General features: G+C 41.5%; 1 protein-coding gene across 1 annotated transcript in view; it reads right to left on the bottom strand.

Moving 5' to 3' along the window:
• The window catches only part of SORCS3 (sortilin related VPS10 domain containing receptor 3), a 260,476-nt gene that overhangs the window by 102,076 nt on the left and 140,758 nt on the right, over window positions 1-17,642 (bottom strand). The window contains exon 4 of the mRNA XM_056494921.1: window positions 14,363-14,521. Within this exon, the coding sequence (XP_056350896.1) occupies window positions 14,363-14,521 (159 nt within the window). The remainder of the gene's footprint in view (window positions 1-14,362; window positions 14,522-17,642) is intronic.

Here is a 17,642-nt window from a genome sequence, read left to right as displayed (position 1 = left end):
AGATTTCACACCAACAAACCATATTCTAAATTAATATAAGACCTTTCTGATTTATTTCTTTATGTGGAAATAGCATTTCTGAAAGTGTGTACATGGGCATTAATGAATAGGTTTTGAAACTGCATTTAGAACAGCATTTTTTCTGAGACATGGTCATTGTTCATGTAAAAAACTTCACACAGCTTGAAAGAAATATTAGTCTGGTCTCTAGTAGCATGTATCATTTAGGCAAAATTAAAGCAATGTATTCTGCCCCAGTTTAAATTGCATGTTATTTAACACACACCTGCTACCCAATGCAGTTTGCCATTCATCAGCATTTCCACAGACAAGGGTGATTACTCAAAACAGTTCCCCAGTTTTTGTGACCCACTCCCCTCAGACACTGAGCAGACACACACCTGAACTCATCTCACACAGGTGGAAATGCTGCTCTCACTTGGATCAGCCTGGCAGAGTGCAGTTTGCCCATTCCATTCAGTTCTCATCTCACCACCTGAAGAGCAGCAAATCTCACAGGTCCTTGGGAGCTGCACCCCCTTCTCAGTGCTGTACCTCTTCACAAAGTCAGAGCTGTCTCACAGTCCATACTCTTCTACTCCATCCCCCATGAGGGCACTGTGCCCCCTCAGCCTGAGGGTTCTGTCAGGGATTTATGGTGCAGAGCAGGCATTTCTAGCCTGCCACCACACACATCCTACCTCCATCTCTTTTGGTCATGGATATGCCCACAATGCCATCCTGAAAGTCTTCTGGGAAACTACAGAAGATGAATAGATACTGCTTAGAACATGTACACATTCTGCATGGGGAGAAATTCCTCTCTGCACAGGGCAAATACTGGACCAAACCAGTCCACAGAAAAGCCCACCTCAGCTCATGGGAGTCCCCAGAAGAGAACACAGAAGCTGGTCATAGGACAACTTTTACTGTGAAATAAATTCTATGAGCAAAGGTAGAAAACTTCAATTTGTGATAGCATTGAAGATGCAGCTTCAGCAAATATTATCTCCTGCTCAAACACCTCAGCTCTTGTAAAATTCATTTTATAGCATATATCTCTATTATCTCTAATATCTCTATTACCATATACTTTTCATATCCTGTCCTATAATGAATCGAGAGGCTTCTGCAAGTTGGAACATATAATATAATAAAGAAAGTTAGATTCCTTTCAGCCTCACTCTCCTACTCCACAGCCAGCTCTGGTCTCCATGAAGAACTCTGCTATCTTGAGGCTATTGTTCTATTACTATAACACTTAAAATCCAGTGGAGTAATTCAGTTCACCCTAGCTTAGCCACATTTCTTTTTGACCAGTTTCCCTGGCAATGCATTCATTGGCAATATAACAACTGAAGGGAAAAGCAGAGCCTGATTAAACAGGCATCCATCTCCACACATACACAGCCAAGCCAGAGATCACATGCAGGAAGGGAAGAGTGAGAGGTCTCCTGGAAAACAAGAGATTCCTCCCTGTGCCTCACAGAGATTCAGTTCATCCCAATCCAAACATGCACAGGACACTGTTTTACTGGAGGAGCCAAATGAACAGCATCATTGTAAATACCAGCCACCATCAGGAACAATTTAGCTTGACAGCTGGAGCAGAAACTGTCACTGCACTGAGGCATCACTGCCAGAAAAATCACCAAATGAGAAACTCACATGTTCCAGAGATCCCTCTGGGCTGCTGGGCAGACACCATTTACACTGTCATCTTTGATTCATCCATCACCCAGCTCCTGCAATCAAACTGTGTACCTTTGGAATAAATGAATCTGCAATTGCAGATCATGCAAGAAAAAGGAAGCTCTTATCTAACCTCTCTCAGCAGCTCTCTAGGTTTGTAAATATTCTGTGGTGTCTAGATTTAAGTTATTTATCCCATTTAATTGAAACTCTAGGTACCTTCAACCCACCTTATGAAGTAGGGTGAAGAAAAAAGCCCCAGAACTACACAAAACTCAATTCAAGGCAACAAGTATAGTCAACAACAACTCACCAAACTTGATTTAATGTAACTATAATTTCTGATATTAACCTAGCTTCCCAGTGATGGTACAGCATAACTCATGGTGGAAAAGTGCAATAGAAAAATAAAGCAGCTTTTTCCATGCTGTCAGTAGAGAAAAAGTACAACTCATCTAGCTAGGAAATATCAGACTCAATTTTGCAGCAGAACTTTCAGACTTGTGACATTTTTGCCTCTGGGTATGTGTGCATAACTCTTGTGGACTTGCAGTGAGATCTGAGAAAATCAACTGGCCTGAAGCAAGTGCTAAGTTAGAGGACAAAACTAAAGCCCTATTTTGGCAGCAAAACTTTTGATGGCATTATTGTTCTCTTACTATATGACAGGAAAGTCCCCTTGGGTCCAGTCTATTCTGCTAACATGTTATTTGTACGTGCTGTTATCTCTTGAACACTGCAAGTATAAAATGCTACAAAATCTATATTCAGACAGTTTATGATCACTGAACCTGTGGTAGAAATGAGTTGCCCAAGGTAGGAGGCTGTGGGAAGGATCCCATTTTCATTCTTTTGCACTACAGAATCACAAGGATTTTCTGTAAAGCTTTAAGCATTGTTGTTTCTTTGATCAATTGTCCTCCCCTCAAAAACACCACCCTTCATTTTGGTGCCTCAGTTCCTCCTTTTATCATACCCACAATACTTTCAATGAACCAAAATTTTACTGCATCATGCCCTAACTTTCCTTTTACAGCCACCACAGTCCTATAAAAATCAACTGAACACAAAACTGAAGAATTTTATGACTCTGGAAGAATTTCTTGTAACTGTCACAAAACTGCTGTGGGGTTTCTACTGCAAAAGTTCAAATCTGCACACAGGTGTGTGCACACCCTGCACACACAGGTCACCCCCAGACAACCAATATGGACACCCAGCTGAAACATGCAACAACACACAACTGAAGATGTGCAGCATTTGCAACCAAGAATAAAGTTTTAGAAGCATAAATGCCCTGCAGAGGAACAGTGCTGGAATCAGGACATTATGAAAATATTGGGGGTTTTGCTCCTTTTTTTTTCTTTTTTTAATAGTAATTTTTCTAATTCTACTAACTGTGAGGAAGCATTCAAAAAACAATGTTTTCAACACTTCCTCAGTCCCAGAATCATCAAGAGACATATAAGAGAGGACAAATGAAATTATTCAAACACCTCTCTGATTTCTTCTCTGCTAAACTCATTACTTTTAAAGGACCAATTCATTATTTCTAAACACTTGTGAATGAAGTTCCTGAGGTGCTGGACCAAAAATCCTTTTTCATCACTGACACAATAAGCATGGAAAGCTGAAATACTCACTCATCTGTTCCTACTGAGGGGATAGAGAAGTTACAGCTGTTCTTCTGGCACCTTTATGCCCCAAGAAAAATTGATTACACGAAGTCAGAGGGGGAAAAAAAGGAGGAAAAAAAAAAAAAAAGGAGAAAAAAGGCGGAAATTAAAATAAGTAGTTGCCTTAACACAAGTAAGAGCTTGCACACAGGCTCATTGCCCAGGGACTCTGCATCTCTCACCAGGCAGATTTTAGGGGCAGAAAAAAACCCTGTGCACTGGGAGGTATAAATGACATCTCTCTCGTTTTATGTGAGAAAAGAATACCATACATGTTTTCAGGTCAGATCCTCCAGTGATGTTAATCAGCATTTCCCTGCTAAAATCAATGGACTCACACTGAATATCAGCTGCTACATGTGTGACTGCACACATCTTTTGTAAAGCACCTCAGGTGTGCTATCAGATCAGAACATGGTCCATTTCCCCACTGACAACAAGCACTGCAGACAGGGATGGTTTGTTGTGACTCAAAAAGCTCAAACAGGAGAGGCAAGGGCAATCCAAGAAAAAACATACAAGTTTCTAGTATTACATAAACCTGTTTCACACAATAGACACAAAGTGATTCCAAATTAAATGTCTGAGCTTTTTAATAGCCTGCTGTGCTACAACATGAAAGAAGGACCCTCTCTGCCTTGCAGCCTTTACTACTACAGCACCTGCTGATGAGAAATTCTCACACAGGGTCCCCACCCCAACCACACTGGAACTTCTGCCAGGAAATATCAGTTCCTGCCTCCTGCCTGCTGCAGTTTTTCTTTCTTTGTCTCTCAGATATGCATCTCTCAACTACATAAGAAAACTTTGACTTCAGGAAGCTGACACGCCCCTGCCCTAGTGAACAAAGCAAGGGCCAGCCTGCTATTTCCAGCCCTGCCATTCCTACTCCTGGCTGCAAGCTGCCAGTCCAGCACACAGAAATGCACCCCTCAGGAAGCATCCCCACACACTGCCCTGTTTTGGGTGCTGGGGATGTAACAAACACATGTGCAGGGGCTTGTCTGGGGTGATGAGGGGCAAAGGACTGTCCCTTCACCCTTAGCATTGTCCATCCAGCTGGCTGCTTCAAGGAAAAGAAAACCAGGAGGTTGGGAATGCCTTCTCTGCTTGCACATCATGCTTGCCCTCTCCTCCAGGGTGAGGCCATTAGAATCTGCAGGCATGATAACAGGAACCAGGAAACTTAATTCTTTTTGCTGTTTCTATCATATTGCAATGGTATCCCATGTAATCCATTTTGCACACATCCAAGACAGCAGGGCTGGTTTCAAGTCCCCTGATCTCAGGTAATACAGCAAACAGTTACATCTCACCAAAGGAAATTACTTCCTTGACACTCAGCAGAGGCCTGGTTAATACAAATGAGTCCAAGGTACAATTTAGCTCATCCTGAAAGAGTCACCTACACTTGCTTCCAGAAATCAATCAGCACCACTCAGTGGATCACCACCAATCACGACATGAAGCCTCCACACCCAGTGTAGGCATACATTGCAACATTTTAGATCTCTACAGTCAGGCAAAATAAATCATGCCCCTGGTGTTCCTATTCTTCAGCCTCCTTCACTCCTTCATTTTTATTCCCATCTGCTATATTTATAACCACTCTTCACCCCACTTAGGCTCCAGATAAAATCAATATACAGCCATGATTTAGCATGGCCCAGGAATAAGCCACAGGATCCTTCTCTGTTACACAATAAACTACGCTGCTCCAGCAGAAGAGCACATTTAAGCATCAAATGTGTCTCGCTCCATTTATCTCTATATTTCCCTTTTCAAAGTAAAACCTGCTCATGAAGTGTCTGCAACATAAATAACAAGAAATAAGAAAGTCTGTTCTGGCTAAATCAAGTTTCACAAGCCGTTACTTTCTCTTTGCCACCACAAATCATCACAAGCCCAAAGTTCAGTATTTTGCCAGGACAAAATTCATTGGGCATTTCTGAAGTAGAGCCAAGGTTGCATAATTTAATTTCCCATCTCCTATTAAAACTGCCAGGCCTACCATAATCAGAATGATAAATGCAGAGTCATATGTCTTCTTTCTGACAGTAATGCCCATCAATACCTCAAATGCAAACAATTGTGACATCTGACTTTATAAAAATTACCTGGTGCACCAACACCACTTAATTAAATTTTAAAACTGCTTTTGTTACGTTTAATGAATGATATATTATACTGCAATGAAACATGCAGCAATACAAATACTTCACAATGCCAACAATTAAGGCTCACTTCACTTTCAGCAATTGACAACACAAGTGCTCCTCACTTCATTCAGCTTGTGCATTCCAAATGAACCTGTTAGCAAAAAGGGTGCTTCTTTGCTAATGAGTTTTGTAATCAAGGCATCTATTTTAATTTCAAATTGGCTAGATTGGGGGAAATTGCTGAACTAAATGACTGGTTCTAATTAGGATTATAAAAATATTCATCATGCTGCAGAATTAGTGCAAGGTCTTGATTTACTGACATTTGCATATAGCTTTAGTTTAAGGGTGGAAAAAACCTCCTGATAAATTGTCTTCCTTTTAATGAATTGAACAAACACTATATCTGTTTTAGTCGTCCTTTCATTTAAAGGCACTGATACATATTCATGATTTGTAAATGAAGTTAAGTGATTTCAATTTTTCAGTTCATTATCATATTGAAGAAGAGACTTCAGTAAACTGCCTTTAAATATTCCCAATATCAAGAGTTTGGTGTGGGGTTTGGTTCTTTTTGTTTGGTTTGTGTTTTTCTGACTTTTCCAACATTTCAGTTTATCTGTTTGATGGAGCCCTGCCTGCCTGGAAGTGCTGCTGGCAGGTGGCTTGTCCAGCAACACAGACACATGATATGTTTGTAGAACCTGATGTTCTCAGAAGAGTATTCAAAAGGCAAAGAGATGAAAGGCTTATTTGTGGCTAAGTCATGGGAACAGGACTCAATCCACGTTCAGTTTCTGACTTTGTTATAGTCCTCAGTGGTAGCCAGGCAGTGAAACACTTTAATGACCTGTGCCTGAACACACTACAGATACTCAGGGGACACCACTTTGTCTGGCAGCCTAATGTTTAACTGCAAGCACTCTCAGCAGGGATTGCTTCTTAGTATGAATATGCATTACAATGGACCAGTCAGTATGGTTGAGATTTCCATGAGCAGCTACTATAACATGGCTTGTATTAAACATTAAACACTATATGTTCCTTTACAGGGGGGCAACATACATCATTTCTTTCCTCAGTAGGGCAGGTCTGTAGGACTTATTGTTATGGCAGCTTCCTCAATCTCTTTTCCTTTGGGGTGAAGAAAAGAATGCAGTAGGTGTGCCTCCAGCTTCACTCTGTGGGGTGCTCAAATGTCAAGTGCCTGGTGCAAGATAAATCTGAAAGCTGTGCATTGTATCCATAGGACTGGAATCACAGTCACTGTGCTCTTCAGGTATCAATGAACCATGATGAGAAACTAGCCCTGGTATGTTCTCTCACATCATACAATTAAATGGTGATTCTACCATGAGGATCCATGCAGGAGCAGAAAGAACTTATTTTCCTCATTAAAAGTAATGTTCACATCTTGCTAAGAAAAGCTGAGTTTTACCAAGGAGGTGCAGTCTTGAGCTGTTGTTGATAAAAGGAGTAGTTATCACACTTCTGACAATTTCTGACAACTACAATTACATTTAAATTCCAGGAGCAGGTGCTGCTGAGGAGCGAGTAACAGGTCTGGGTGCCTGCTGATTTTATCAAAATGAGATGTGAGGCAGGCACCAAGCTGCCTCTCCTCATCAGCCCCATACCTCAGTTCCTAAGGAAAGAAAACCTTCAGGTCTGGGCCAGTCACATCTCACTTCAGTCACATAGCAACCCTCACAGCTGCATTTCAGCACATCTGCAGTAGTAGCTGCTGTCCTGGAATCACATTTCAGCACCAGCAGCTCCAACTCAAAGCACAAGAACTTCACCCAAACACAACCATGAAGCTCCTGTCTGCATAAGTTTCATTAAGGGACACAAAAATCTGAGACCAAGGAGCACTTACTGCAGGCTTTCAAGACAGGGCTGGACTGGGTGCCAGGTAATCACATCCCAGTTTCCTTTCCCATGAAAGGTTGATCTTTCGAGATCCCTTTCAAATTGGATTGTTCCATATGTCCGTGAAAAAAGCTCATCACAAAGAGAATCCCAAAGATGAATGACTGCTCGGAATAAGGTGCCTATATTACTACAAGCAACTCCCCCTGGATTTCTCTGGCAGCTCCCTGCCCAACAGCACACTGCCAAAAAAAAACCCAACCAAACAACCCCAACCCCTAGCTGCCTTACTGCTCTATGGCAGACTGTGAGATTGGACCTAAATTCCAGGAGACCATTTTACCTGGAGCAGAGACACTGCCTTCATGGCTCTGGTGTTGTCTAGCACAAATAAAAAATAATAATAAATAAAACAGCCCATACAAACTTTCCCATATAGTCCTAGTTATCTGTGATATTTTTTTTTATAAATTCAGCAGTGTCCAGTAAAGATAGTCAAGGCTGTGACATGCACTGCATCCAATTTTCAGATGATAACTTCTCCCACACCAAAGGAATCTCCCAGTCAGACCTGATACTGTCTGCCAGGTGCAACTTGGTGATACAGCAGAATGTTATCTTGCACCTCTAATTTATCACCTCATTCGAAGAGATAATGAGACACCCACTTTCTTTTGTTCACTTTCTGCTGAAGATTAAGCTCTGTGGAGGGAGAAGCCACTGATTGCCAAACTTCCTGTTTATCCAATGTTCTCGAATCTGTAATGGTGTAGCTGGGGAATTTAAATTGGTGTATTATTGTATTATTCTGTCTCTTACCTATTCCCAGCAGGTTCCAAATCACAGTTTGGTCTGTAAGGAAGAGGTGGAATTGTATCTCCTTGCATACTGGGTTTTTTCTCTTAACAATGGTGATTTGAAATATTTTAAATCTTTCTCTCCCTATTTACTAATATTTTCTCCTTTAAACAAATTACCTTTTGAAAAGTATCTTATAAACAAATATTCATGCAAGAGGGATGTGAATCTTGCTCTGAAAGTTTTAATGTCACTCTGAGAGAAACCATGGAGTTGGAAACTCTCTTCCATTTCTACCTCCAGACTCATCCATTCCCCACAGAGGTATCCGAGTTTGGGAAGTTTTGCCTACTGGGAATTAGTTGGTTCCAAGGATAAATGAGACAAATAATCAGACACAACATTTTAGCATCAGAAATGTAAGATCAACTCAAGGTATTCCTCCCCAGTCACTGTGAATGGCAGTGATGAAATCTCTGCTTTAAAGCTTGTGCTGGGAGATTTTAAGCTTTCACAGCATTCCACAGAGCAGCTCCCCACACTTTCCAACAGACAATATTGCACTTTTTTCATACATTCCCCTTCCCACATTCACATTTTGGTCCAAGGATCGCCTAAAATGGGTTCCTATGTATTTTCTGCAAGTACCCCCAAAGCCTGGAGGCTGCAGGACCATTTCCTCCCTGTGCTGGTGATATATCCCAGTGCCAACACGGACCCTCCCTGTGAGAGCCAGCCTGACCTGCAGCAAATTGTCTGTAACATTTACACAGTGTCCACCTTCTGCCAAAGGCCACTTTAGGGGGTCATTGACAGCACCAACCCCTGCACACATCAGATTGCACTATTTTATCAATAAAGCAGACACATACACACAAAGCTACTGGGAAGAGATCCAAGATTTTCAACTCACAAGATGCATTTAATCTCCCAGGACCTGATAGTTACACAATGGCACATGGCTGCTCAGGGGGAATGAGTAAACCCACCCATGTTGGCTAAAAGCCTTGAAAAAATCCCTGCAGCCTGTGCTTTACACTCTGTGAGAAGACATCAGGGTCTGTGCACTTGCTACATGTTCTTGCCCACACACACAGATTTCTTGGCTCAGCCCTGCTGCATTTATGTGATGATACAGGAGAGTCAGCAAAGCAGAGGAGGGTCCTAATTGGCCATAAAAATTAAGAACAGGAACGATCTGCTGCATTGACTCATAGTGAGGGAGCACCCTCAATAACTCCTTGGATGCTACAAAGAGAAAACAAATGTGATTTGTCCTTAAATCAACAAAGCAACCAGCAGACACACAGCCATATATCTTTCAGAAATCCTGCTGAACTCCATCTCAGTCATCCTCTGGGGATTGCCCTAAGCAGGAAAAGCAGGACAATACCTATATGGCAGTGACAATAAAGAATTGGTGACTGAATTGCTTTTATTTTCACTTATTTCAGTTCATGAATGAGGAAACACCACAAAGTCTTTGGCTTTCTCAGTGTGAAGCCATATTTCAAGGAACAGTTCTGTGGAGAAGAATTGGGCTCCTCCTCTTAAACAAGGTCGTAGAGTATGGAATAGATTTTTCTAAAACAACAATTTGGAAAGGACAATAATTTTGTTAAGAGGACGTTCAAAATGTGATGGGTTTTTTTTCGATGGTTGGTAATTTCTTTAATAACTAGATAAATACCTTAACATTGTCAACTGTGCAGAAATTAGCCAAAATCAAGAAGGCATGTTTAGGATGAAACAGTAATTAAAAAAAAAAAATTAAAAAAAAAATACTTGAATCACAGCCATGGAACTGTAAGTCACAAGACCTGAGAGGAAAACTATTTAAAGGGAAGATCCAAAACACTATTTGTAAATACTTACAAAACATTAATACTGTTTTCTATTTTTATAAGCAAAACAATTCTAAAATCTTTTGATCTAGATGGTTATCAAATCCATTATTTGTAGGGATATGAACTGTCCCTATTTCATTTAATTTTGCTGTATGGAGCAATACACTAAGCAAAATGGATTTTCAGATTCATCTTCTCATTAATTTCCAAGTTGACCACAGCTTGCTTAAAACATCACGTTATTATTATGTTTAATTGAAAGTAAACTAATAAGAAAAAATATTAATCTGAAATACATATATATTAATCTTAGTTATAAAATTATTTTTTCCAACTTGTTTACACACTCACAGTTATAAGTGGATAGATTAGATCTTCCCTTAATAGTTTCTGCTTCTGGGAGTCAAACTGTAGGTACTTGATTTGTTTTCAGGGTTATTTGCATTTTTAAATATGCCTCTAATGGAGTCATTAAAATAGAATTTAAGGGTCAAACACACTCTAAAATTTAGAGAGATGAAAGAATATGGTGTCCCACTGTAGCAGTGGCTGCACTGCAGAGCATACAGCAAGTCACCTTCCTTGTCACAGGATCTGGGGATGAATATTACCCGCAGGTTACAGGCTAATGAGAAACTTTCTATTTTATTTCCCTCTCATGCATCAAATCAGAAGTGTTTCAGAGCAGTTTTATCCCCCCAAAATGGACATATGAATGGAGAAAGCAAGCACTGTTTGATACATCTCCACCTGCTTTGTGCCAGGCAACTTCATCCTGATTTGCAGGAAAGTGGGCACAAAAACAAAGGACAGAGGAGGATGAGCAGAGCTAGGCTGCAGTTGGACAAATAGCCCCTGCCAGCATGGCATCCCTTTGGACAGCCTCCTCACAACTGCAGAGCCCACTGCAGCCTCTCTAGACACTTATTTTAAAAGCTCTTGCTCTCTTTTCTGGTGAGCAGCAGAGAGACAAAATGGTCATTGCCATTGGCATGAGCCCATAACCACATCTAGGAGAGAATGGCACAATAAACTGGGAAGGTGTGAGATCCAGATCTGGCTTCTAGAGAGAAAGGGTGAACAGTCACAAAAATCTTACCAAGATGCAAAAGACATGATGAATATTCTTAAGTATACAAGACTTAAAGCCTAAAAGACAGTTTATTCTTGTACTGGCCTGACCTAAGAGAGGGCTGACCTCTGGTTCCCACTCGACTGTGGCAGTGCCTGTTTTCAGCCATGCAGGAATGCATTACAATGGCCTCTCCACCTGGGGATTTCACATGGCCCTGTGTCACACTCAAACAGCACTGCCCATTATCTCAGTGACTGCACTGCAGCTGCACTGAAGTGATCCTGAGTCAGAGTGACAGTTCTCTCACAGCTCCTACTAACCCAAGACATGGCTCAGCACAGATCTATACCTCTGGTATGTTAACCCAGCATTTCAGCTGGGAAAAGCACTGCTCCATGGCTCCAATCCAGGACCCACATTGAACCAGCACTACTTCTGATCAGTGCAGGAAAGCATCATGAGTGGCCAGCAAAGGCAGACATAAAGGAAAAACCTGAACTTGGAATTGCTCCATTGCATTTGACCAACAAGCTACAGGACCAACTCATCCTTGTTCTTGCACTTCAAACAACTTTATTTGGTTTCTGGGATAAAATGCAAACAGCTTCAGAGTGTTTCTAGCTCAGTTCATTTTTCTTGTCTTTCTCCTGGGCAGAAGACAGCAGCTGAGGTATGCACACAGATGCATTAGTTTGAAGGAGCAGAAGCAAAAATGCTCCTGGCCTGCTATTGCTGTACTGGGGACATTAGTACCACCTCACAGTCAATCACCTGTGCCTCCCTTGTTTTCTTTTTGATTTCTCATTTCTCCTTCCACTGATTAACATCAAAAAAGATTGCAAAGCTCTGCTAGTGAAAGTACAGCGCTCCAGCCCAAGAGCAGATGCTCACACTCACTGCAGATGGACTCTTTGCAAATGCACACTCAGGATGTCTCATCTGGCTTCTCACATACATGACCACCTCATCAGGTGCCTGGTTCTTCCAAGCCTGTCTGTATAAACACCAGGATCATGCAAAATCATTACCTCCAGTTTAAAAGTGGCATCAATCCATTTTCTGACATCAAATAAATAGAATGGTCTTTCCAGCCTACTTCAAAATCCCTGTTACACTGATCTTCTGAGTGTAGAAAACTATTTGACATTTGACTAACTCCTTCATACAGTAAGGACTTGATACTATGAAAGGAGTGTATTTACAATACCTTTGTTCTTGCAAATGTCACTCAAGCATCAGCAGCAGCACAGCAGCAAAACACCTGGTGCCTGCCACAGCATTCTTTTAGCAAGTGGGAAGCAGAGCAATAGGAAATTATTTGGTTATATTCTCAGTAACTAGTTTGGTAAAAATATGCACTACCCTTCCAAAGGAAATTCTCAGAGAGGCACAGAATTTTAGCTGTATTGTTCCTGTAGCTGAGATGTGAGACTGACTAGTTTAGAAATCTTCAAGAATAACTGCAGAAATTGAAAATCCCACCCAGAACACACCCCCACACCTGCCAGGTTAATGCACTGGTTTGTGTGGAAAGGTTTTCATAGCAGGGAGGGGCTACAGGGGTGGCTTCCATGAAAAGCTGCAAGAAGCTGCCAAGAAAGCAAACACCAGCCAGCTCTGAGATGGACCCACTGCTGGCTCAGGTCAAACCCATCAGTGACAGTGGGATAACACATTCATGAAGTGAGGGAAGAAACAACTTCAGCCAGAGAGGAGTGAGAATATGTGAGAGAAGCAGCGCTGCAGACACCAAGTCAGTGGAAAAGGAGGGGAGGAGATGCTCCAGGTGCTGGAGCAGAGATTCCCCTGCAGCTCCCAGTGAGGGCCATGGTGAGGCAGGCTGACCCCCTGACCCATGGAAGGACTGTGAAGGTGACACAGGGGACCCATGTTGAAGAGTCTGTTCCTGAAGTGTTCATCCTATGAAAAGATCCACACTGGGGCAATTCCTGAGGAACTGCAGGCTGTGGAAAGGACTCACATTGGAAAAGCCTGTGGAGAGCTGTCTGCTATGGGAGGGGAACCATGCTGGAGAGCAGGGAAAGGGAATGAGGAGTCCTCCCCTGAGGAGGAAGAAGAGGCAGAGACAACATGTGATGAACTGACTTCAGCCCCTATATCCTATCCAACTCTGCTGATAGGATGCAGAAAAAAGGGAAATTGTGAGTGAAGTTGAGCCTGGGAAGGAGGGAGGGGTGGTAAAAAGGTGTTTTAATTTTTACTTCTCATTACTTGACTCTTATTGATAGAGTAAGGTAGGATAAAGTACAGTTCAGAGAATTGATAGGTAATAAATTCAATTAATTTCCCCAGCAGAGTGTGATTTTGCCATGATGGTAATTGCTGAGTGATCTCTCCTTGCCTTTACTTTGACCCACAGGCTTTTCATTATATTTTCTGCCCTTGTCCAGCTGAGGAGGGGAGTGACTGAGTGGCCTTGATGGACACCTGGTATTTAGCCAGGGTCAACCCACCACAGTGAGAGAAACTTAGTGGATATTCAGCATGTTTTTGCTTTCTAGAGTCTAGGGATGACAGAAACATAAACCAGGAAAGATAAAAGCTCGGCAAGTTTTAAACTTTTTAACTTGACCATCCTGTGTATGTCTCAGCTTTGGGCTGTAGTGGGGACTGCTGCTGCAGCACTGAAGCACAAATCTCCTCAGCCACAGCACTTCACTACCCACTGCAGGTGCATCTTTCAAGACAGATGAGTGCCATCTAAAAGCAAACTTGCTAAGGACAAAGTATCAGACTGGAGATGTCTCACTCACAGACACTGCAAAGAGGCTTAAGAGTGGCACAGAGGAGTTTGTCACCTGTTGCTGCTCCCTGACTTCCAGTTTGCAAGCAGAATGAGCACCCCTCAATGCTCAGCAGCCAGCTCAGACCAGCTCAGCCTGAGTGCTCCATCCTCAGAGACAGCACAAAAATCAGAGCCTACGAATCAATAGATTTTTAGAACAGCTCCATATGTCATGTCAAATCTCTAATTCTTTTCATCTTTCATAGGATCACCACTAGTGAAGTTTCCACACCCATCATGATCACTCTAACACTCAGCTGCTTTTAGCAAACTGGCTTTGGAGTCACTGCATGGCTTTTGAGCACATTTAAACCTGCAAAGTGAGAACAGCAAAGCACACTATAAATTCTTCACCATCTCTGAAAGGGAGCAGTTCTAGACAATATCTCCTTCAACTCCTGGCTCAAAATCATTGAAACATTAAATCAATTTTTTACCTTTTGATCCAGACTGTAGGCCAAGATCCACTCCTCCTGCTTGGGGTGGAAGAGCAAGCTCTGGATGTAGAAGTTCAAACGGTACTTCTGATAGGTAGCTCCTTCATCAGAGCTGATGAGGATGCTGCTCTCTATCTCTGGATCACTCAGAAGCATGATCTAAATAGAAAAATGGAAGGAAAGTGTTAATGGAAAAGTGAAAATGAACATCATTTAAGAGTGAGGTCATACAGCACTGACTCCTATTAGATGCATTCAGAACATCACTCAAGAGTATAACATCCCCTAGAATTAGGATGGGTTTTTTGCATTTCAGTTTCATTTTCTTTGGCAAATCATTTGCTGATTTATTTGGCACTTCCTTTTTTTCATTTTTTTCCAGGTAAATTCAGAAAGCCCAGCAAAAAAGAAAAATTCTATGCATCAAAGTTGATTTTGGTTGCATATAGGAACTTCAGGCAGCCACACCAGGCTTTCCCAGACCATTTTCTGCCTATCACCTCTCTCGCCCCACATGGAATCCTCTCTCCAAAAGTAAAAACTAGAGCATTCCTGAGATTCAAGGCTCATTATCTGGCAGCTTGCAGTGTTATGAATGTGAGCATCACCTCTGTGGAAACACAGAATCCTGGATCAGCTGCTGGCATCTGGGTATAGTCCACGTGCACATGAGCAAACACTGACGTGCTTTTGTACATCACACTCCCAATTTGTACAGTAAGAGACATTCATTCAGTCAGTGAAAACATAATTTTCCCCAAGCACAGGAAAGTGCATGACCTCAATTTGTACAGGGAGGAGGAGAACACTTCTGAGCCTCTAATTTTAATTAGAAAATTATTACCGATATTTTAAAATGGGTTGATTCCTCACTATCAGATGGCAAGCTCTACATAAACATTATGAAGAAAAATGTTGTGGAAACATTAACACCATCTTATTAACATCTGGAGAAAATGACTTCACATTAAAGCAAATACCAGTACCATAAAATAAAGGCAAACAGTGGGAAATAAATTAGAGCTGTTCTAAACACAGCAGGTTGTTGATACAGCAGCTGAATCAAATATAGAAACTGTCTTTCAGCAGGAAAACAGATCTAGGAATGGCCTTTTTTAGCTCACTGCAGAATGATCATCTAGCTGAGAGCCACTGTGGTTTTGTTTTTTGTCCACACTGACTTCCCTTATCCAGCTTCACAGAGCTCCAACTCCAAGACTACAGTAAATGCATTAATTTTGACAGCAAAAATCAGTTACAAGGAATGGTAAAACCCTTGGTATGTTAAACCTTCATCAAGCAAAAAATTTCACTGCTTGATTAATCTTAAGCACCTCATTAACTCCATGAAGTCACCAAGGGAAAGGAAGAACAACGTAAATGGCTTCGGATCCTTTCCATTAAGAAATAAAAAGCTCAGCTAGAAGTGAAGGTTTTCCCAGAGTGAAGCCATCTGTATGAATCCACCTTGATGTCAAAGCACCTCCAACATCCCTCACATCAACACTTAGCAGCCCCAAAATCACTCTGCAGCCATTCCCACAGGAAGCTACAGTACAAGTCCTGAAGAAGAGCACTTGCACTGTGCTCTGGGGCACAGTCTGGGCAATGAGAAACCTTCCCATAGGCAACTTCCTGGGAATTGGCCTGAGAAGAGGTCTCCAAGATCTCCACTCAGAAAAATGCTTTGGTACATTGCTTCTTTCTTATCAGATCAAAATAGCAATTTCATTATACTCCAAACAATAACAATTTCACAACTATTTGATGATATTTTTTCTGTCACTTTTGACTTAGACTGCAAAGACATTGTATACCCCTATTCACCTAAAGCATATTGTCCTAGAGAACTATAACATAGTTCAGTAAAAATTACTTGCATATATGGAATGGAAGAAGGATGTAAGCCTGCCCATTTAACAAGACAATCCTGAGAGATCTTAAAATAATGGATACTTCAAGAATAAAAATATTTCCCACCTGAAGTAAGAGATTATTACAAGGTTGACAATGCTGTATATTAAAAGGTCACTGCTGGAGTTCTGTCCTCAAATAAGAAGCATAAGACAGCTAACAGTGGCATGGGCCTGAAGTGGCACACACACAAAACATCCCCTCTGCCACTTCACACATGATTGCAGCACTTTGGTGGATAGTCACATGGGATAAGAAAGGAAGTAGTTCCACCAGATGGTTCACAAATCTGGCCAGTTTGTGCTTCTGGATATATAACAATGGTTGTAAGATCAGGTAATAAAACCACCAAGCTGGGAAAGGGGGAGGAACCTAACAACAGTTGAATTTAGAGGTGACATCACATAAATTGTGCCCTGTGCCTTCACCTAGTTCCCACATCCACTCTCCATTCTTCAAATGGAGAAACAAACATCCAACATCTCTGCTGCCATCCATCCTCCCAGGAAAAGCTGGTCCTACGTGGAGCAGGATGGAAAAGGTAGGAGGCTCAATCTGAGTGAAAAACAAAATCCCACCACCAGCAATGCAGCTCAGCCTGGCACACACATTTGTTACATGGCACACAGAAAAAGAAAAGTTACAGGCTCTGGGCTTTTCTTTTTGTACTGTGTCTACTTTTTCTCCTGGAAGCTATATGGGGAGGAAACTTTTGGCAGGGGAAATAACAGGACATTTGTCAAAGGCCTGAAACTACCACTACTCATTAAGGGACCAGGACAAAGGATCTACCCCAGTAGTGATTTAGATTAATCACTTTTCATTAAGAGACAATAAACAAACTCCAGTTAGAATGAGCATTTCTGCCAGCATCCTGTGTTGCCATTTATAATTGCCATAAGGAATAGCAAAGGAGCACCAGAGAGTTGTCAAATGTAATTTATAAGGGTTTACGATCTAATCATTTTCTATAATATTAAATTAAATGGCAGCCTTTATTTAAAAGGAAATTACATTTGGTCTTTCCACATTCTAGATTTTTTTTTTTAATATATATACAGGCATGTATAAAGTATTCCTTTCAGTTGCTTTTTTCTCTAGTTTAAGTGGAGAGGGGAAGGGCAGGCAGGACTGGTTACTGCCAATGGTGAGTCCTTGAAAACATACTTGAGATGAGTTAGTTTATGCTACATACATTTGCCTGACCTTCAAAATCCAGGGAACAATGAATGGCAAGCACCAGTCTGAACAAAACAGGCTGAAAATCACACTAACCTTCAGATAGTTCCTTAGGAATGGATGCAGAGGAAGAGAGCTGGCTGGGACATGGTGCATCTCCTTTAAAGCAGGAGCTTTGGGGACAATG

Source organism: Oenanthe melanoleuca, chromosome 6 (assembly GCF_029582105.1).
Source record: "Oenanthe melanoleuca isolate GR-GAL-2019-014 chromosome 6, OMel1.0, whole genome shotgun sequence".
Classification (NCBI taxonomy): domain Eukaryota; kingdom Metazoa; phylum Chordata; class Aves; order Passeriformes; family Muscicapidae; genus Oenanthe; species Oenanthe melanoleuca.
Note: the sequence above shows the minus strand (reverse complement) of the source record. Positions and strands in the feature narration are given on the sequence as shown.